General features: G+C 37.4%; 1 protein-coding gene and 1 long non-coding RNA gene across 3 annotated transcripts in view; one reads left to right on the top strand and one right to left on the bottom strand.

Annotated features, from left to right (window-relative positions):
• plxna2 (plexin A2) overlaps positions 1–19810 on the top strand; it is a 234746-nt gene that overhangs the window by 120973 nt on the left and 93963 nt on the right. For both annotated transcript variants that reach the window (XM_048179285.1, XM_048179286.1), the window contains one exon: positions 12849–12949. In XM_048179285.1, the coding sequence (XP_048035242.1) occupies positions 12849–12949 (101 nt within the window). The remainder of the gene's footprint in view (positions 1–12848; positions 12950–19810) is intronic.
• Positions 8970–19406, bottom strand: LOC125260770. Its single transcript, XR_007183118.1, has 3 exons — positions 19027–19406; positions 11963–12072; positions 8970–9444 (listed from the first exon to the last, which is right to left on the bottom strand). It is a non-coding gene; the product is annotated as an uncharacterized LOC125260770 (long non-coding RNA).

The following is a 19810-nucleotide window of genomic DNA, read 5'->3' as shown; positions in this document are numbered from 1 at the left end:
CCTACCTAGAGACTGATAAAAAAAAGTTCAAGACCTGTGCCTGCCTGGCACATTGTAGAGGAGGTGTCAGGGGCTAATTGACAGGCTGACGGACAGACAGGTTACAGGGCTTTACCGGCGTCTCCCAGAGGGGGCTCCAGGCACGCCCGGCAGCTGCGCCCGGGTGCCGCGCTGCACGAAGAGGCAAACGTGGGCCGCCTGTGCACCTTCCTCTCATTAGTGTCACAGTATGCGGATACTACTGTTGTCAGGTGAGGTGGTGTGGATCACTATTTTGTCAGCTCTGACAGAGATTTTGTACATATGCCTGTGCGAGTCACGAAATATGGTGGAATAATGTGGCAAACACACACACACACACGTGCGGCCCCTCTCCTCACCGGCCCTGGTGAGAGGATTTCAGTCATACATTATTGATGTACTCACTCTTTATCGACTGGCTGCAGTTTCCAGCTCCGTATCTCAGGTCCAGTCTACCTCTCTATTATTCCACTCCTCCTTTGTCTCTCTCGCTGTCTGTCTCACTAACCCTTTTACAGCCCACATGCATTTCCTGTAAACTCTACCCCAGTTCACTGAAAGTGTGTACATTTTTGTGTGTATCTGAATTTTTACAACTGTTAGCAAAACATGAAATGCATCAAATGGGATAATTCAACCCAAAATGAAAATAATTTACTCACCTTTATGTTGCTAAAAACCTGTATGACTTTTTTCTGTGTGACACAAAGATGATGTTTTAAAAAGTGCCTGAGTGTGGTTTTGTCCACACAGTGAAAGTGTTGTTTTGGACCCCATTGATTTTCATTGCATGAACAAAAATTCTTCAAAATATTTTTGTACGTTTGACAGAAGTCATACAGGTTTGGAACAGCATAAGTGTGGATAAATGATAACAGAATGTTAATTTTGGGGTGAACTATCCCTTTCATAAAAGTGTTTTTGTCTCTATAAATTGTTTTGTATAAATTGCAAGTTTTCACTGAAGTAAGCTAAATGCTAACCGGCTAAACCTTTAGCATTTTAATCACAGTTATTTAGTTAAAACATTTGTTAAGTCGTAGAGGTGTCTAAATCATACTTTTGAGGTAGGACTTCTTTTCTACAAGTATATACTGTACGTTGCCAACTGAGCATGAGCTCCGTGATGCAGCTCCACCGTGAGACCCGCGTATCGACTTTCCGATGTGCGTTTACATTAGTAACACGGTCCCTCGCGGAAGTTGTGTTTGTACGTTGACTGAGATTTACCATGGACGAGGCTTGCAGAAGCTTTTTATAGAAGTCTTGCATAGCCCCTCTGGTGCTAAAGCATCGAGATGCTTCAGCTGAGCTAAATCTACACGTTCAGGCCAAATCCGTTACACAAATAGCTCTGATGGAAAAGAAGTGGTTCACTGAGGAGGCTCAGAGCTCTGTTCAAACACGAAAGTTAAGAGCCTTCACATTTCATCTAAAACACAATCAGACATGATGCATCACTCAGAAATACCCATCGATTTTTGTCTAACAACTCTCTAATGCTTTTTGAAATCCGTTGTGTTCCAGAAACGGTCTATAGCTAAGCTAATACTTCATTTGATCAGGCAGTTAGTTTGCTAGCTGTGTTTTGTTGCAGTGTAATATTGTTAGCTAGCTGGGAGGTTATCTCATTTTGATTTATGTGTAATATTCTAGTTGGACAGTAAAAAGTCCATATGACATTTACGTTCTGAGTGGAGAGGGATTTCAAAGGTCACCTCATGAGCACACATGCTGCGCTTTTGCCTTTAATATAGTTCCTAATCAGTTGTGCTATTCTGCTGTGTCTAGATTTTATTCGTAAAACATGTTTCTTGATGAAAATGTTAGTGCCTCTCCACGCAGAGCTCACAGCCATGATGCTAGACTGCTGTGGTCGCTTGTTAGCGCACTACAAGCTCTATATAAATAAAGGTGACTTCACTTGACTTTGCTATGCTAATCTGAAGGGTTCTTAGCATGTTGCTAAGGGTATTATGAGTGATTGCTAGATGGTAAAGCACTATAGATTGCAGCAGTCTGGTCCTGAAAGTAAAAATCCTATTAATTTTCTCCATAGGGGATTTGATTTTAAATGATAACTTATAAACCTTTAAAGACAGACCTATGTGAGGTTCACAATTATATGTTTAGTGTATATGCTTTTGTTGAAGCCATCAGCCTGCATTATTTGAACTTTTTTATACTTTTATCACTTATGTTCAACAGCAGAATTCCTGGTGAAAAATTATACATTCCCCCTGATTATGCAAAAAAAAAAAAAAAAAAAAAAAAAAAAACACTAATCGTGAGAATTGCGTCAAGCAAATCAATAGTTTTATAAATAGTTTTATATTTATCCATTGTTTTTAATTAGATTGTCTCTCTATTTTTCCTCATTAAAGCCATCAAGTACACAGACTTGTACATATCTTTTTGTACGACTTTCAAATACTGTTTTTAACACTAATGTTAAGATTTACCTTGTAGCTGATTGGTTTGCTTCATGGCTTAAAGTATTCAAAAAATACTTCTGAAATCAAGATTGCTGAAAAACTGGATGGGCACTGTGGCACTATTTTAAGAAAAGCTTACCCATAATGTCTGTATGTTTTTCTGGTACCTAGAAATGGGTTAGATCCCTCTTTTAATGTAAGTTAGCTGGTATAGTAGCTTAGCTGGTAGCATAGCGCTAACAATGTGAATACTATGGGTCGAATTCTCAAATCTGTAGGATTTATTTTTGTCAGTTTTATTGTGTGCCTGGTTAAAAAGTTAATCATTCTTCTTCACAACACTAATATTGCAGTTTAATTTTTTTGTTCAAATCACTTCAAAATGAGCATCGAATAGTGATGCTTGCTTTAGCCGTTGTCTTCGTGTACTTTGAGGAACTTATCTACTCTCGCTCGCTCGCTCACTCTATCATGCCATCTTTCTCCTACAGAGCGTTGGAGTCTTGCTGAGAGGCCTCCTCACGCAATCAAGAAGGCTTTGATTGAGTTTTCATCCCACACACACTCATGCATTCGTGAGGTTTAGTGAGATGTCAGTGAAAAGGGCTAGAAGAGTTGTGCAAACAAAACAATTGTGTAACTGTGTGTGTAGTAACCTACACTTCACACGTTTGAATGTTTTATTTCTCTGCAGTTAGAGTGGGTTTGCTGAATACCTAATATGGCTTTCTGAAAGCGACTGCCGTAGAGACGAATTGTGTGTCTGGCAGGTTTGGCTGGTTAGCATGACCCTGTTAGCCCCCATGTACACAATGTGGCTGCAAGAAGCGTCTTTCTTCATTGATTAGAGTGTGATTATCATTGCAGATGTGTGTGTGAGATGACTGTGTTGGTCTGTATCTCTGCCGGGATTAGAGGGGTCAGATTAGCCTCACGTCGGAGAGTTTGTTGGCCGTTTGACTCCACAGAGACACTGCACAGAATGGATAAGAGTCAGGCAGTTGTTGCCCTCAGCTAAGCCAAGCATGAATTTATCACCAGAGAATTGTGCTTAAGACTGAAGTGTGTGTTTGACTTGCCTTTGTGTAAATGTAAAAAGACCTGCATGAAGAAACCAAATTTAGAGTTAATAAAATATATTACATGTCAGTTAGCTTTGAAACATGCTATATGCTAGTGTACAACTAAAATGAATAAAATAAGATTTGTTTTATGTTTTTGGCTGCATTTATTTAATCAAAAATTCAGTTGGTGCTCAAGAAACATGTTGAAAACAGTTGTGGTACTATTACTACTATTACTAATATTTATGTAGAAACCCTGATACTTTTTTATTTTTATTTTTTTGGGAATCTATGATGAATAGAAAGTTCAAAAGATAAGCATTTTTTGCAATAGAAATCTTTTGTAACATTTTTAATTGTCTTACCTGTCACTTTTGATCAATTTAAAGCATCTTTATAAAGTTTTCAGTTTCAAAGATTTGTTCTGCCTGCAGAAGTGTATATTTAAAATAAACATTTACACATTTACTGTCCTCTAATAATACAGAGCAAAAATATTTATGATTATTAATCCTGCTGCACAGAATTTTGTCAAATCACATTTGATATGTCCAGCCCAAACTTCCTGTTTCAAAAGAAAATACATCAAAATAAAAACAAGTTGTTGAGCTCTTTCATGGTTTTTAAATAATTATAAAAGTGTTTTTGTTCATTTCCTGTACGTATTTAAGGGATATGCATTTATGCACGTAGGCGGATAATGAATCACAAATGCACACACACACACACACGAACATGCTGTTTTTCTCTGATTTTCCATGAGCGCTGATGGATTTATGTGTCAGTGCGATTATTGCACTCTGTGTGTGTGTGTGTGTGTGTGTGTGTGTGTGTCATAGGGGACATGATCGATGGATCTCATTGCTGTGGGTGCAGTGCTCAGTATCTCACATTAAAAATGAATGTGTGAGTGCGTGTGTATGTGTGTAAGTGGCAGAGTGTCCCAGAGGTACCAGCTGTTTACGGCTCACTCCAGGAGAGGGGTAGGGGGTCAATGCCTGGACTGGTCTCTATGACAACCGAGATGTGGATTTCATGAACGTTTTGAGTGTGCGTGAACATCTGGATACAGTATTTGTACATGAGAGGCTTCTGGATTTCTTTAGTTTCAGCTCAGATGGAAAGACCACCCTTCATGGACTCTCTGTTCTGTACTGCACACAAAATGTTGAGCTTTCGTACAAAAATGAAGTCAGTTTCTTTTGATTAAGTCATATTTAAAGGGTTAGTTCACCCAAAAATTACAATTCTGTCATTAATTACTCACCCTCATGTTGTTCCAAACCCGTAAGACCTTCGTTCGCCTTCGGAACACAATTAAGATATTTTTTATGAAATCTGAGAGCTCTCTGACTCGTCCATAGACAGCAATATAACCACCACTTTCAAAGTCCAGAAAGGTACTAAAGACATCGTTAAAATAGTCCACGTGACCTGTTTTTAATCCAAAATCCATTATATTGTCCATTGGAACTTACAACATCATGCCAAAAACAAAAAAGAAAAAGGTCACTCTGCATATTGTTCAGACAGTTTTTTCCTGTCTGTCAGTAGTTTTTGGCCAGAACAAGCTGTAATGTTAATCAGACTGTACTGTATGCTGATAGTCAAGTCTGGCTACACAAGAACAGGATTTCCTTTACCCTCAGTTTACCCTCATATACTCCTTCTAACCCCTCTCTCCATCCATGTTTCTGCTCTTAATCGTTTACCTTAGACCCTTCATCTCATTTTCAGTCTATATCACTCTCGCTCTTGTTTTCTGTCTATTGGTTCTCCATTCATCAGACAGGTGCATGTGACAGTGAGAGTGTTTTGAGGACTATGAAAAAGAGAGCATTTATTCTCATCGTCCAGTATTCCAAGCATACTGTAGTCTCTGTGTATCTCATACTGTAGATCCCAAGCACAGGTCTAAGATCAGCCGTTCGGTTGTAATTATAACGTCTGGGGTCTGGATTACAGCAGCTGAGGTTCTTTGGAGGTTACAAGCTTGACTTGAGGAGTGCTGTTTGTGAATAAGACAAGAATCCAGTGCCAACTCCGTCTTCTTTTCTTCTAAATGTCTTGTCTCCAGGCGATTCTTGGACAGCTTCAGAGCGAGTGGAAAATATCGAATTCAAGCCAGATAGAGATTAGCAGATAGCATCCTGGAAGCATTTTAAGCTGTGGAAGAATTACCGAGCTCAAGAGGAAATTAGGAGTTGGCGCGCACCCTGTCCTACCATGAGTTTGGGTTGAACCCAGAATTCCGCACTAATCTAACTACAGTTGTCTTTTAAGCCAATTGGCTGTTATTAATACTTTAAGTTCACAAGTGCAAGTGGAGATTAATGGCGTTTTTGGTGCATTTGAATGTTTTTTGGAGAAAAATGTGAGACCATTTATAGGAAAAATATTTTCAATATTTCTTTACAAAAAAATTTTTAGATAGCATGATAAACAGAAAGCATGACTACTGTGAAGTGATTCCCAAACAAATGGCTTTTATGAGCCAGTTCATTTTAGTGAATCAAACATTCACAACCAACCAATCAGTGTAGTTGCTGACTGGTTGTTCATATGATAAAACATGCATCATGTTAACATGCATATTATTTTTTGTTTTAATATTGTTGTGTAATATATGTTATTGCATAAATATATATATATATAAAATTGTATATGTGCAAACATAAGTTGAATGCTGTGTAAACTCATTATATTAAACTCATTATAAATATACATATATATAAAGACAATATATGGCAGTATTAGTGACCGCTGGGCATATATTTCTATGTAGAGAAACTGTACAAATCTTTGAAAAGATTTACATTGAGGCATTTTGCCCACATGCCAAGTTGCAATACTGAGTAAATACCCAGAAACTATAGCATAAATTAAACACCACCACATGCCATCCAAAAAAAATAATTAGAAAGAAAAGGAAACTTCAATAGTTAAGTTTGATAAGTCCCTTTAACAGAATGATCTTTATGTTGCTTGATAGCTGTAAACAGCCGATTTGTTAAAAGACTATTTAACATGACAATAAAATAGTTATTAATATTAATAAATGTAATAATTTAATAATTTATCATATTGCTGTTGCCACTGCTTGCATCATGCCTAACAACATCCCTTTACTGTGATAAAAACACTGTAACTTAAGATCTTGCTTACTGCTTTATATTTGTTTCTATTGCAAACTAATCAAAGTGAAAATCTGTCCAAATGAAAACCATGTTTCTATGTTCTGTGGTTAAACTCAAGTTTTAATGAGAAAACATTCAAACTCACACAATCACAAGCTCCTCTCAGTGGGAGAACTGGCTTCATTGTGCTTCCCACTGTGTTGACTGACTAAAGCATGTGCTGGTCAACAGCTGCTCCAGTTGCCTGCTCACAACCCCCATAACACCTTTATCCATCTCACTCTTTCTGTCTGTGGTCTCTCTGTCATTCTCGCTGCCTCCATCTTCTCCTTTGACATCGTCCTGCCAAGTGTGCAGACGTGGACGCGCACCTGCGGCAGCTGTGTCACCCTGCAGTGCAGCTGTCCCCTCTCTGATCCCTTTCTTCAGTGTGTGACACTGCTGCAGATCTTCCTTACATAGTTAGTATCACTAGTACTATTGTTCATACTAGGGTTACAGGGATAGTTAAAAAATGTTAATACTGTCATAATTTACTCATGTTGTTCCAAACATATATTTCTTCTGTGGAACACAAAAGAAAATATTTTGCAAAAATGTCTCTCTTTTTTTGTTTTTTGGTCTGTACAATGAAATTCAATGTTGTTTTGAAGATTTTTATTTTGGGGGATTCTTCTCATTCTTGGCTACAGACAAGAATGATATGTTAAATTGTGCAATTTGTCCTAAAAATATTTCATAAAATATTTTCTAAAAAACTTGTAAGCATTTATAATTATGTTTATAATTAATTAATTCTGACAAACTGTTTTCATTCAAATGAGACTACAGTTATGCTTGTAGTCCAAAGATTTCATGAACTGTATGTATTTTAGTTTGGATATGCCGTTTCTAGGGTATAGTTTTAAAAGTGGGGCAAAGTTAACAGGTTAAAAACAGTTTTTTAATAACTTTTCAAAGCAATCAGACTTTGATTTTTGTCTGATTAATGATAAAATTGGTGAAAAAATACCATAGACTTACATTGCAGGAGCCATATCTAGGGGCCAGAATATCATAGAGACTTGGCGATTGTCTCTTCTAAATACTTAAAAATCCCCCAAATGCCCTAGCAACCAATCAGAGCACCTTAGCAACCGCATAGAAATGCCCTGGCAGCTATTCAAAACACTCTAGCATTGTAGAGGGTTTTGTACTGCTTATATTTTCTTCATAAAAAAAAAATCCAGTTTTTCTATTTCAGTGTTACTCCAGAAAAGGCATTTGGTGACCATTGGCATCAATACAGCATCATCTGGTATCTGTGAGTCTGATGTTGTTGGATTGTTGGTCTGGCTGTAAGTCAGTGTTGTGTAACATTGAGACTTATTGCCCATGTTGAACCAGCGTCGTATGGCCGGTGTTGCTTTGTGAGCGGAGCCCCTGGTGGGCTTGTTTGTCGTCAGGCTGGGCGGCAGCGCTGATGTGCTGGACTCATTACTTTTGACCACCTGTTTGTCCTGGGGCAACGAGTGAGTGAAAAATAAAGAGAAATGAGGGAGGGGGAGCTGGGTGAAAATGAAAAAGGGAACAGGACGGATCCTTGTGGGACACCTCTCGGTTTTTGCCATGAAGTCACACCGAATGTATAAACACAACTGTGGATGTGTGTGCGATCGCAGCCATGTGTTGGTGGAAACAACGCTGGTAGCGGGAGGTTGAATGGGTGTCTTTGTTTTGGAGCCGCCGCGGCTGTGTGTCGCAGGGACAGGTGGATGGCCACCCCCTTCAGACCCCGCCGCTCACACATTAATGACATTTAACACGGCCATACAGCGCGCACACACACGCAGCGGGAACCCTATGTGTTTCTCCACCCCTCTCACTAAACACACACTGTGTGCCCACTCATCCATCTTAAAACTGTCTCTCACTTCATCCTACCCTTTGACCCCGTCACGAATGTCAGAATAAAGAAAACACAAGGACGATAACCGTCGAAAGCTTGATGCCGTGCCCAAATTCTGAACAGTAACTGGCACCATCTTATTGGTCAAACTAATTTTGTTCTTGTATTACATTTGCATCCAATGTCGACACCTAATCCTAAATATGTTTTGCATAATTATTTTGATGATGAGCTCTGAAATAATATTTTTGTCCAACAGTACAATTCGAATTCCGGAAATGTTGGGACGTTTTGTAAATTTGAATAAAATGAAAACTAAAAGACTTTCAAATCACATGAGCCAATATTTTATTCACAATAGAACATAGATAGCATAACAAATGTTTAAACTAAGAAATTTTACAATTTTATGCACAATATGAGCATTTCAAATTTGATGCCTGCTACTGGTCTCAAAATAGTTGGGATGGGGGCATGTTTACCATGGTGTAGCATCTCCTCTTCTTTTCAAAACAGAGACTTGGTTATTGAGCCATAGGAGTGGGCTACCACTTAGAACACATTAGCAACCACTTTTAAACACCTTAGCAACCACTCGTAAGTGCAAAAATACAATTTCTTAATAAAATTTGGTTTAGAAATAATATGAAGTTGAGGCTTTGATTTGGTTATTCCTCTGCACCACACCTGACCACATAAAACCATCCATTCATTTCAGTCAGATATATTGCCAAGCAAAATGGGAAAAAAAAAAACACTATTTGTCCCAAAATCCTCAATTACTTCACACTCTCCTGTTCTGCTTGTGTGTGTTAATAGGATGCAGGTGCACCCTAAAAATCCCCTCAGCGACAAGGGAGGACATCACAGACTCCAGCGCTGGCAATGAAAGCAAACCCCTGAAAATACATCAATAGATAAAAGAGATATTACAAACACAGGCACAAATCACAGAGCTGTGGCCCGGTCATCACAGCGAAGCTACCCCAGCATGCCAAGTGGGCAGCAGAAGGCTGGGTGTGTGGAGTGGAGTGGGGCATTGTGGGTCAGCGGGCAAAGCAAGGCTTGAGTCTGTTGTAGTGGGCAAGTGTGAGTGTGTATGGGGTTAGCACTCGTCTCTGAGGTATTATGGGAGTGTTTGATTGTCTAGGTGTGTGAGAGCATATGTTTGCCAGAGACACGCTGCTTGTTGGGTTTTGACACGTTTGTTTTTAAATGATCTGTGAATTCAGTCTCACTCTGGAGGCAAACTTGACACGATCACCTTTATTTGAGTGTGTGTGTCTAGAGTGTGTGCACCTATACTTGAAAGATTAGTTCACTTTAAAATGAAAATTACCCCAAGCTTTACTCACCCTCAAGCCATCCTAGGTGTACATGGCTTTCTTCCTTCTGATGATCACAATCGGAGTTATATTAATAAATATCCTGACGCATCCGAGCTTTAATATGGCAGTGAACGGGAAACAATGAGTATGAAGCTCAAGAAAGTCCATCCATACATCATAAACGTACTCCAGGGGGTTAATAAAGGCCTTCTGAAATGAAGCGACGTGTTTGTGTAAGAAAAATATCCATATTTAACAAGTTCTAAAGTAAAATATCTAGCTTCTGCCAGACTGCCTTCCGTATTCATCTTAGGAAGAAAGTGTAGGTGGGGGGCCGTTCACACAGAACACGTCTTTGCGTCTAAAAACTTTGCGTTTAAAAAAAAGCGCAGCATAGAACGCGAGAGTCTCAAGACGCGCCTTTGAGACGTGATGCAATAACGACAATAACGGAAATAATAGAAATAGGCAAACTGCAGAATTTACAGATACAAGTTTTGACATGGAAAAAAAGAAAATAAGATAATAATGAGCGCCTCCTCCGCCATGTTGCCATTATATAAAACAGTTGTCATGCCAACTCGCAACGCTTGCCCCGCCTCCAAGTTCTTCTGATTGGTCCACTGTTTTGGAACTGACATTTGATGAGCGGCGCTGCGTGTAAAAGTTGAAATTCTTTTAACTTGACACGGCGTCTTAAAAACGCGGCGCTCGTGTGAGGCGCTGCAAAAGACGCGAGACGCGAGCGTAACGGTCATGCACGTCCGTCAAGCGCGTGTTTACATAGAAAAACAATGGGAAAGTAGCGCATTGGAATAGAAAAACGTGTTCTGTGTGAACGGCCCCTCGCAGTTCAAAACGCTTACATTACGCCCTACGCCTTCCGTATTCAACTTACGAAAAAAGAAACGTAACTTTTTCATAAATTGAATACGGAAAGCGTAGGACGTAGTGTAAGCGGTCTGGCGGAAGCTAGATAGTTTACTTTATAACTTGATAAATATGGATATTTTTCTTAAACAAACGCATCCCTGCGCTTCAGAAGGAATTTATTAACCCCCGGAGCTGTGTGGAGTACGTTTATGATGGATGGATATACTTTCTTGAGCTTCAAACTCATTGGTCCCATTCTCTGCCATTATAAAGCTTGGATGCATCAGGATATTTATTAATATAACTCTGATTGTGTTCATCAGAAAGAAGAAAGTCATATACACCTAGGATGGCTTGAGGATGAGTAAAGCTTGGGGTAATTTTCATTTTAAAGTGAACTAATCCTTTAATGATACTTTGAGGTCAAATCTGTCAACAGAAATGAACTAAATGTCATTTCTCTTCATTTGTGAAAACAATTTATAATTTAAAGCTGCTGTCCGCGATTTTTGGCCCTCTAGTGGTTAATAAACAGAACTGCACGCGTCTTGCGGAGGAACATTGTAGCCGGAGCTACTTTTCTCCATGTATGTCTATGGCGAGTCACGCAGTTACTGTGATACTCTGCGGCGAGTCCTACCAGTCCAGTCTGAAATAGTCTGAATATAAACTCTTATTATAAGTGTACCATAATGATTCAGGATAAGACAAAAACACGGTTTGGAAAATGGATTCATGTTGTATATTCTCATTATATCATTTTTGTAAATTTTTAACACAAAAAAGTTGCGGACTGCAGCTTTAACAAAATATTTATTTTTAACGTTTTAAAGGATTTTAATATTTTATTATTTTATTTTATTATTATTTAAACAACAACAATAATAGTTTTTATTATTTATCATCATTATTTATTATTAGTATTACTATTGTGCAAGTGCAAGTTCAGAAATATTTCTGTTAGCATTAGGGTATAGTTATGAGTTAGTCTATAGTATTTATAATTAGCTCTATTTAAAAACAGACGTCTATATCCTTATTTAGATAGCTACAGAAAATACATTTGTGTTGTGAAATGTATCAATTACAAGCAGTTTATACAGTGTTCACTGAACATTATCAAATGTATATAGATCTGAGGTCAGATAATGTCTTGAAGTATATATTTCCTCCTGTATGTTTAAGAACGTGTGTGTGTGCGTGTTTGTGTTCATACCTAGTTAAACAGGTGCACTGGGCGACACAAAAGAGCACTGTGTCGATGTTATTCTTCTTAGTGGCAGTAGCACAGCTGTTTGTGTCCTGTTTCCTCCATTCTGTCCGTTTCTGTTAGCATAAACACACACAGAGAGTACAGGTTTTTCCAATGAACGCAATCATGTTTGTCTTTGACTTGTGCATTTCAAAGGAAACACGTACACGTTAACATAGAGACGTTCTTATGCACATACGCAACTCTCATCAACATGAAAAATGGCCATAAACATCACAAATGCGATCTTGGTTGATTCTCAGAGACGGCACTGAGATAAAATAGAAACCCTCAGTTATTTCTCAAAGGCAGTAATGAGCAAAAATCTCCATTTTATGTCTTCTGCCTTCAAAATCTGCTTGCATTTGTCATGTTACCGAAGTCTGCAATCAAACATTGTCGATCTCATTAAGAACTGGAATATTTCTCATAATTTTCTTCCTTTCTTACATATTATCTGGGCAACATACTGTAATTTCGCTTGCCTATTTTTATTGCTTCTAAAGACTTTTAGAAGAAACATCTTGAGATGATGTTGATACATAATTACATAACTAAGACCTCTACTGAGTCTTCTTAGGTATGAAAGAGCAACATCTGATCAACAAAATGTTCCTCTGGGAGTAAATGTGGTGATGGTTTGCTGCTTTTCACATTAGTCTGGATTTTTCTCTTTCCTGACGCACTTTTCTTTCCTCTTCCATGTCCATCAAAGTCTCAAAATCAAATGGTTTGACTTCAAATGTTACTTCAATATCATTTATCCATCAAATTGATTAATATAGCTTGTAGTGAATGAATATACTCCATCTGTTCTTTCCTTCAAAGCCTTGTTTTCTTTGTTCTGCAGGTCACACGGGTGCCGATCGAGTCGTGTGAGCAGTACGGCACATGTGGAGAGTGTCTGAGCTCGGGAGATCCTCACTGTGGCTGGTGTGTGCTGCACAACATGTAAGTTCCCTCTTTATATTTACACACACAGTTAGTGGTAAATCAATGCTTTTTGTGTATTTCAAGTCTTCAATCTCCATAACTTTTGAATCATATTCTGAAAAGTTTAGGAATGATCACAGGGATCATTTTCAGATGGCACAGAGGTTGTTTGCCCTCTGGTGGTGGACTAGTGCAACTGCATCCAGATGTGTATATCTCTCAATGCTTTTTTACTTTAAATATTGAATTTAATGTTGCTAGAACATACAGACAACCTTATTCCTTATCTTTTAGTGGTTTTGTGCTGTTGTCTTCTCTCCTGAAGGGGTGTGTAAACCCTCAGCTGCCGTCATTACTGTAATAGCGGGCGTACCTCCCTTGGAAAAGTGCACTTAAAGTAATTTACATGACTCCCGACAGGACAGGGACAAATAATTGGCGAAGCGAGCGGTATTTGTACGTCTCCGTTCAGCATGGGGCTTGTTTTGTTTTTTTTCCGTCGCAGTGTGCCGTTAGCGCGGCAGGATTACATTCTTCCATCAGTTCTCTGGGGCTTTCAAAGCTCATGTCATACAGACACCATTTGAATCTCAAACATACTGTGCTGTGTTGTGCAGACAAGCTTATGTATTTATTAATTCACTAGCAAAAGCTACTGAAAGAATCTTGGTATTCAAGTATCAAGTACCTTGGTATTCTTTGAAATTAACTGTTTTTAAAGGGGTCTTGACATGGATTTTTTTTAATATATTATTTTAATATGTTCCTTGAGGTTCACTTAGTTTTTTGCAACAAAAAAAAAAAAAATGCGAAAAGCATATTTATTCTGATTCTCCATCTGAAATCATCTGTTTTTAAGGGGATAGTTCACCCAAAAATGAAATGAAAAAATGGAAGAAGGTTTGTAACCAAGCAGATCTCGCCTCCCATTGACTTCCATAGTAGGAAAAAAATACAATGGTAGTCAATGGGGCGTGAGATCTGCTTGGTTACAAATATTCTTCCAAATATCTTCCTTTGTGTACAACAGAACAAAGACATTTATACAGGTTTAGAACAACTTGAGGGTGAGTAAATGACGACAGAATTTTCATTTTTGGGAGAACTATCCCTTTAAGGTTTGTCAATAAATGGCTACTGTTTTGATTGGTTAACATCATTACATAGGAAACAGTATCAACACCCGCTCACTGTTGCACGTTAGTAAGTTTCTTTGCGAACTCTCCAAAACAATCTGCAGTCAAATTCTCCAAACAAACATACATCCCTCTGACGCGATCCATGACACCTTTAAAAATAAACTACCCACTTGTTCCTGATGCTGGCATCCTTCTGAAGTCTCTACAGAAATGAGCAAATGAGCTGTTTAAACGGGATGCGCCAAAGTGAACGTTCTTTTACTCTTCTATTTGTCCTGTTGTTTACAGACTCAAGTGTGTGGAGCATGTCAGAAACTGAACATGCATCTGTATACTAAATCCAGTGTAGACAGCGTCAGTGATTATAATGGGTTCTATTTGATATTGCCTCGCATCCGGTGTAGGCGAGTGTTAGCCGTTAAGCAACTGAACGTCAGTGGGCTGAGCCTATGATGCGATGATGTAAAACTATTCGTCGAGTTCTTGCTCTGGAGGCAGGCATATTCAAATGTATTTGTTCATGTGACATCACACATCCCACAATATTTAAACAAGCCATTTTTGGAGCTTGATTAAAGGGATAGTTCACCCAAAAATGAAAATTTGATGTTTATCTGCTTACCCCCAGAGCATCCAAGATGTAGGTGTCTTTGTTTCTTCAGTAGAACACAAATGATGATTTTTAACTCCAACCGTTGCTGTCTGTCAGTCAAATAATGCTAGTGGATGGGAACTTCTACTATAAAGTAAATAAAACTTGCATAGACAAGTCCAAATTAAACCCTGCAGCTCGTGAAGACACATTGATGTCCTAAGACAAGAAATGATAGGTTTGTGCGAGAAACCGAACAGTATTTATATAATTTTTTACCTCTAATACACCACTATGTCCAACGGCATTCATCACTCGATTCGTTTGGTCTGATCGCGCTCTGACAACGGCAGTGATGTCTCGCTCTCATTGAAGTATATACGCGAGACATCACTGCCGCTGTCAGAGCGCGATCAGACCTCACGAATCGAGTGATGAATGCAGTTGGACATAGTGGTGTATTAGAGGTAAAAAATGATATAAATAATGTTCGGTTTCTCACACAAACCGATCGTTTCGTGTCCTAAGACATCAATGTGTCGTCACGAGCCGCAGGGTTTAATTTGGATTTGTCTGTCGTGTTTTATTTACTCTTATAGTCCAAGTTCCCGCTGACTTGCATTATACCACTGACAGACGGCAGCGGTTGCAGTTAAAAATCATCATTTGTGTTCTACTGAAGAAACAAAGTCACCTACATCTTGGATGCGCTGGGGGTAAGCAGATAAACATCAAATTTTCATTTTTGGGTGAACTATCCCTTTAAATAAATGGCTTTGTTTAAAATGAGCTCTGAAACTTGCAGGATGTTTTAATGGTACAAAGACCTCTTTTATGTTAAAACATCAAGGCAAATTTGATTTCTCATGTCATGACCCCTTAAAGGTGCCCTAGAACTTTTTTTTAAAAGATGTAATATAAGTCTAAGGTGTCCCCTGAATGTGTCTGTGAAGTTTCAGCTCAAAATACCCCATAGATTTTTTTTAAATTCATTTTTTTAACTGCCTATTTTGGGGCATCATTATAAATGAGCCGATTCAGGGTGTGTGGCCCTTTAAATGCTGACGCTCCCCGCCCACGGAGCTCGAGCTTGCCTTAAACAACCATAAAAAAAGTTCAAACAGCTAATATAACCCTCAAAATGGATCTTTACAAAGTGCTCATCATGCAGCATGTCTAATCGTGTAAGTACAGTGTTTATTTGGATGTTTACATTTGGTTATGAATGAGTTTGATAGTATGCTCCGTGGCTAACGGCTAACATTTAGCTAACGAAACATTTAGAAAGACAATTTACAAATATCACTAAAAATATCATGATATCATGGATCATGTCAGTTATTATTGCTCCATCTGCCATTTTTCGCTATTGTCCTTGCTTGCTTACCTTAGTCTGATGATTCGGCTGTGCAGAGATCCAGACGTGTAATCCCTTTCATAATGTTGGGAACATGGGCTGGCATATGCAAATATTGGGGGCGTACATATTAATGATCCTTACTGTTACGTAACAGTCGGTGTTATGTTGAGATTCACCTGTTCTTCGGAGGTCTTTTAAACAAATGAGATTTATATAAGAAGGAGGAAACAATGGAGTTTGAGACTCACTGTATGTCATTTCCATATACTGAACTCTTGTTATTCAACTATGCCGAGGTAAATTAAATTTTTGAATCTAGGGCACCTTTAAATATTTTTTTAAGCATTTTAAGTTGTATTTAATATTAATTTTAAAATTATTTAAAATATTAATTGTTTTTATTTCATTACATATATTAAAATAAATATCATTAAAAATATTTAAATGTTCTATTTAATATTTATTTATAATTTAAAGTTTAAATAAGTATTAAATACAATATTTAAAAAAAAACAATTGTGTAAATTATTTTAATTATTTTATTATTTAAATAAATTATTTTATTTTTTATTTTTTATTTTTATTACTATTTATTTGTAGCTTTTTTTTTTTTTTTTTTGGAAAAACATAAATAGTGTGTATCGATCAGATCAGTACCATGGTATATTTTGGATTCTCTCATTTTCTCTCTCTCCATGTGTGCTAGTATTCCTCCCTCCCTACAGCGAGTGCTTTTTCACAGTCAGTGTTCTCTTAATGAAATTAACATCTCTCTCTCCTGCTCGCTTTATAATTCTAGCTCCACACACATATTTGCTCATTTCTCACTCCTCACAGCCCCTATGGAGTCCGTTCTTCCACATCTGATAAAGCGGCAGACAGAGAGAAAGAGAGAGAGAGACTGCTGACACCTACTACCATGCTTTCATTAGTCTTTTTAGCCTCTCCTCCACGGCACTGTTTTTCTCCTCCTTTGCACATACTTTAGAATAAAGGTTTGCAAATGGTTCTTTGCAGCACAGGTTCATCATTAGACACCTTTTTATATCAAGAAGCATTTTTCTCTTTTTTGTGTGGGATTCTTGAGGTGCAAACAGTATATGGGTCTTTGGAGATTAGATAAGAAATCTTGATGATACATTTAAGGTTCTTCAGATCAACACATTGGTTTCTGGGATCATTAAAGCAACAGAGCAGATGAAATATTATCGTTACTTAAAATAACAGTCTACTATTTGAATATATTTGAGTATATCTTCTAAAAAATGTAATTTATTCCTGTGATGGCAATACTCCGGTCTTCATCGTCACATGATCCTTCAAAATTTTAATATGGTGATTTGCTGCTCAAAAACATTTCTTATTGGTGAATAAATATTCATTCCTTAAATTAAAATTGGACTGACTCTAAGCTTTTGAATGGTTGTTTGTTTGTTTATTGTGCTGCTTATGCACATTCATCTTGTTTCAGGAATGTTTAAAAAAAAAAAAAAAAAAAATTTTTTTTTTGTAGAGTAGCATTATTCTGCTTTTATAGGAGAGATGGTCTGTATTCATCATACCTCAGTTCAGAGTAGTGCAATTTGCCAAAGTCCCTCTAATTACCAGCAGCTGCTGCTCACCATGTGAATGAAAGGAGAAAATATGACTGAGAGAGACTGAAAGCAAGAGCGTTTGAGCATATGAAGCATCACTAAATCTGCTGGTGTTTGGACTATGAAGGCAAACAGCATCTGTCTGATATCGGTCTATCTGGCATTAGACCAGAGACGTCTCTCATTGCCCAGTTAAACTGCGTACAGGACCCTGAAACTGGGAGGAGACCAAAAAAATGTGGTGTGAGAGTATAAAGTTTGCTGTCAGATTTAGAAGGACTAATCTCCTTGGCTTGTGGAGAACAATAATCCTGGAGATGATCTGATTGGCTGAACTCCTTTGAGGTCAAAGGCTGTTTTAATATCAGCGATCCAACAGTTGCTCGGCGGAGATCATTTCTACGGATCCATAATCGCTTTTAGGATTTAGCTCATTATAGCGAGAAAGAGTGAGGTTGGGAATCTTAGCACTGATCAGTGTTTAAGGGCAGAATGTAAGCGTATTTAACATTATGCAATACATGAGTGTCTGCAGTATGTGCGTGTGTGTTTGAGCTCTCGGCTTGGGCCTTGTTTGCATGGCTGTGGCTGCCGTTCCAGGAGTGAGACGATCTTCACAGCAGGGATCAGCGTTTGATCCGTGCTGAGGGGAAACATTCGCACTCTCTCTCTCTGATGTACCCGCACCGCCATCCTTGATATGCTGGACTAGCATACTACTATTTCTGCCATATGTACTGTATATGTGCACAGTATGTCAATTTTCTATATGCATTGAAAGCACAGAGCACAATGTGTGAAATATTGTATCCCACAATGCAGTGCATTGAAGAAATGGCTGGAAAAGTCATGGAAATTAATAAAATTAAAAAAAGAAAAGTAAGTATATATATATATATATATATATATATATATATATATATATATATATATATATATATATATATATATATATATATATATACTTACATAGTGTGTAATGTTGCTGCTTGAGCATAAACAGTATCTGCAAAGTTACAACGCTGAAAGTTCAATGCAAAGGGAGATATTTTATTTTCAAGAATTCTCTGTTTAAGGACTACAACAAACGGCTGGTAGAATTCACGACTACAGGAATCACTAACCCTAGAATTTACATAAACCCCAAAGGGGGTGAGGCCATGTTACTGCATTACAATACGTAACACAAATGCAATAGCATGTCATAAAAGCAAGATGACAAAAGTTATAACCGTAATTAAACTAAACTATACCTGTTCTATCTTCATGCAGCATATATTCTCTGGCTCTGTAGGCATCTTACAACAGTTTCCTACACGAGCAATTTATAGATTATCATGACAGAATATGCTAATCAATCACTTTAACATAGTTAACTCCACATCAGCTACATAAATTCATCAACTAACCGTTCAGAAGCGTCCTGTTGCATTCAAAATGTTGTCACTTTTTCTTGAGTCTTCATCATTGTCCGACTCCGTTTTGAACATAAAAGGCTGAACAGTTTCTGACATTTTCAGTGAGTCTGCTTGAGTGCTAACATGAGCTCCTGAAACTCCACCCCCTTTTGAGAGCAGCAGCTCATTTGCATTTAAAGGGACACAAAAATACACAAAAACAGAGCGTTTTTGCTTACCCTCTGAAAGTGAATTTTTGCTTACCCTCAGAAAGCAATTAACATGCTATAAAAAATGATCTGTAGGGTATTTTGAGCTGAAACCTCACATGCACAGTCTGGGAACATCAGAGACTTTTTTTACATCTTGTAAAAGTGGCATTATACCACCCCTTTAATTGGCTTGAAATTCCTGTTGCATAATTGTGAAAATAATTGTGATTACATTAAATAATGTAATTCATGTATTAATTAAAATAATTTATAATTTACATTATTTAATTTAATTTAATTTATAAATTATTTATTATAAATTATATATAATTATTATACATTTATTTATTAATGCATACATTCATATAATATAATAATTAATATTTAATAAAAAATAATTTGTAGTTTAATTTAATCATTTAATGATTACCTTAATTTATATAATAATTTATTAATTTAATAATTAATATTTTTATAGTGCTGTCAAATGATTAATCGCATCCTAAATAAATGTTTTGCATAATATATGGGTGTGTGTACTGTGTGTATGTATACAATGTATATATATATATATATATATATAT

This window comes from Megalobrama amblycephala, linkage group LG24 (assembly GCF_018812025.1).
Source record: "Megalobrama amblycephala isolate DHTTF-2021 linkage group LG24, ASM1881202v1, whole genome shotgun sequence".
Taxonomy (NCBI): Eukaryota; Metazoa; Chordata; class Actinopteri; order Cypriniformes; family Xenocyprididae; genus Megalobrama; species Megalobrama amblycephala.
The sequence above is the reverse complement of the archived record's forward strand: the minus strand, read 5'-3'. Positions and strand labels throughout refer to the sequence as shown.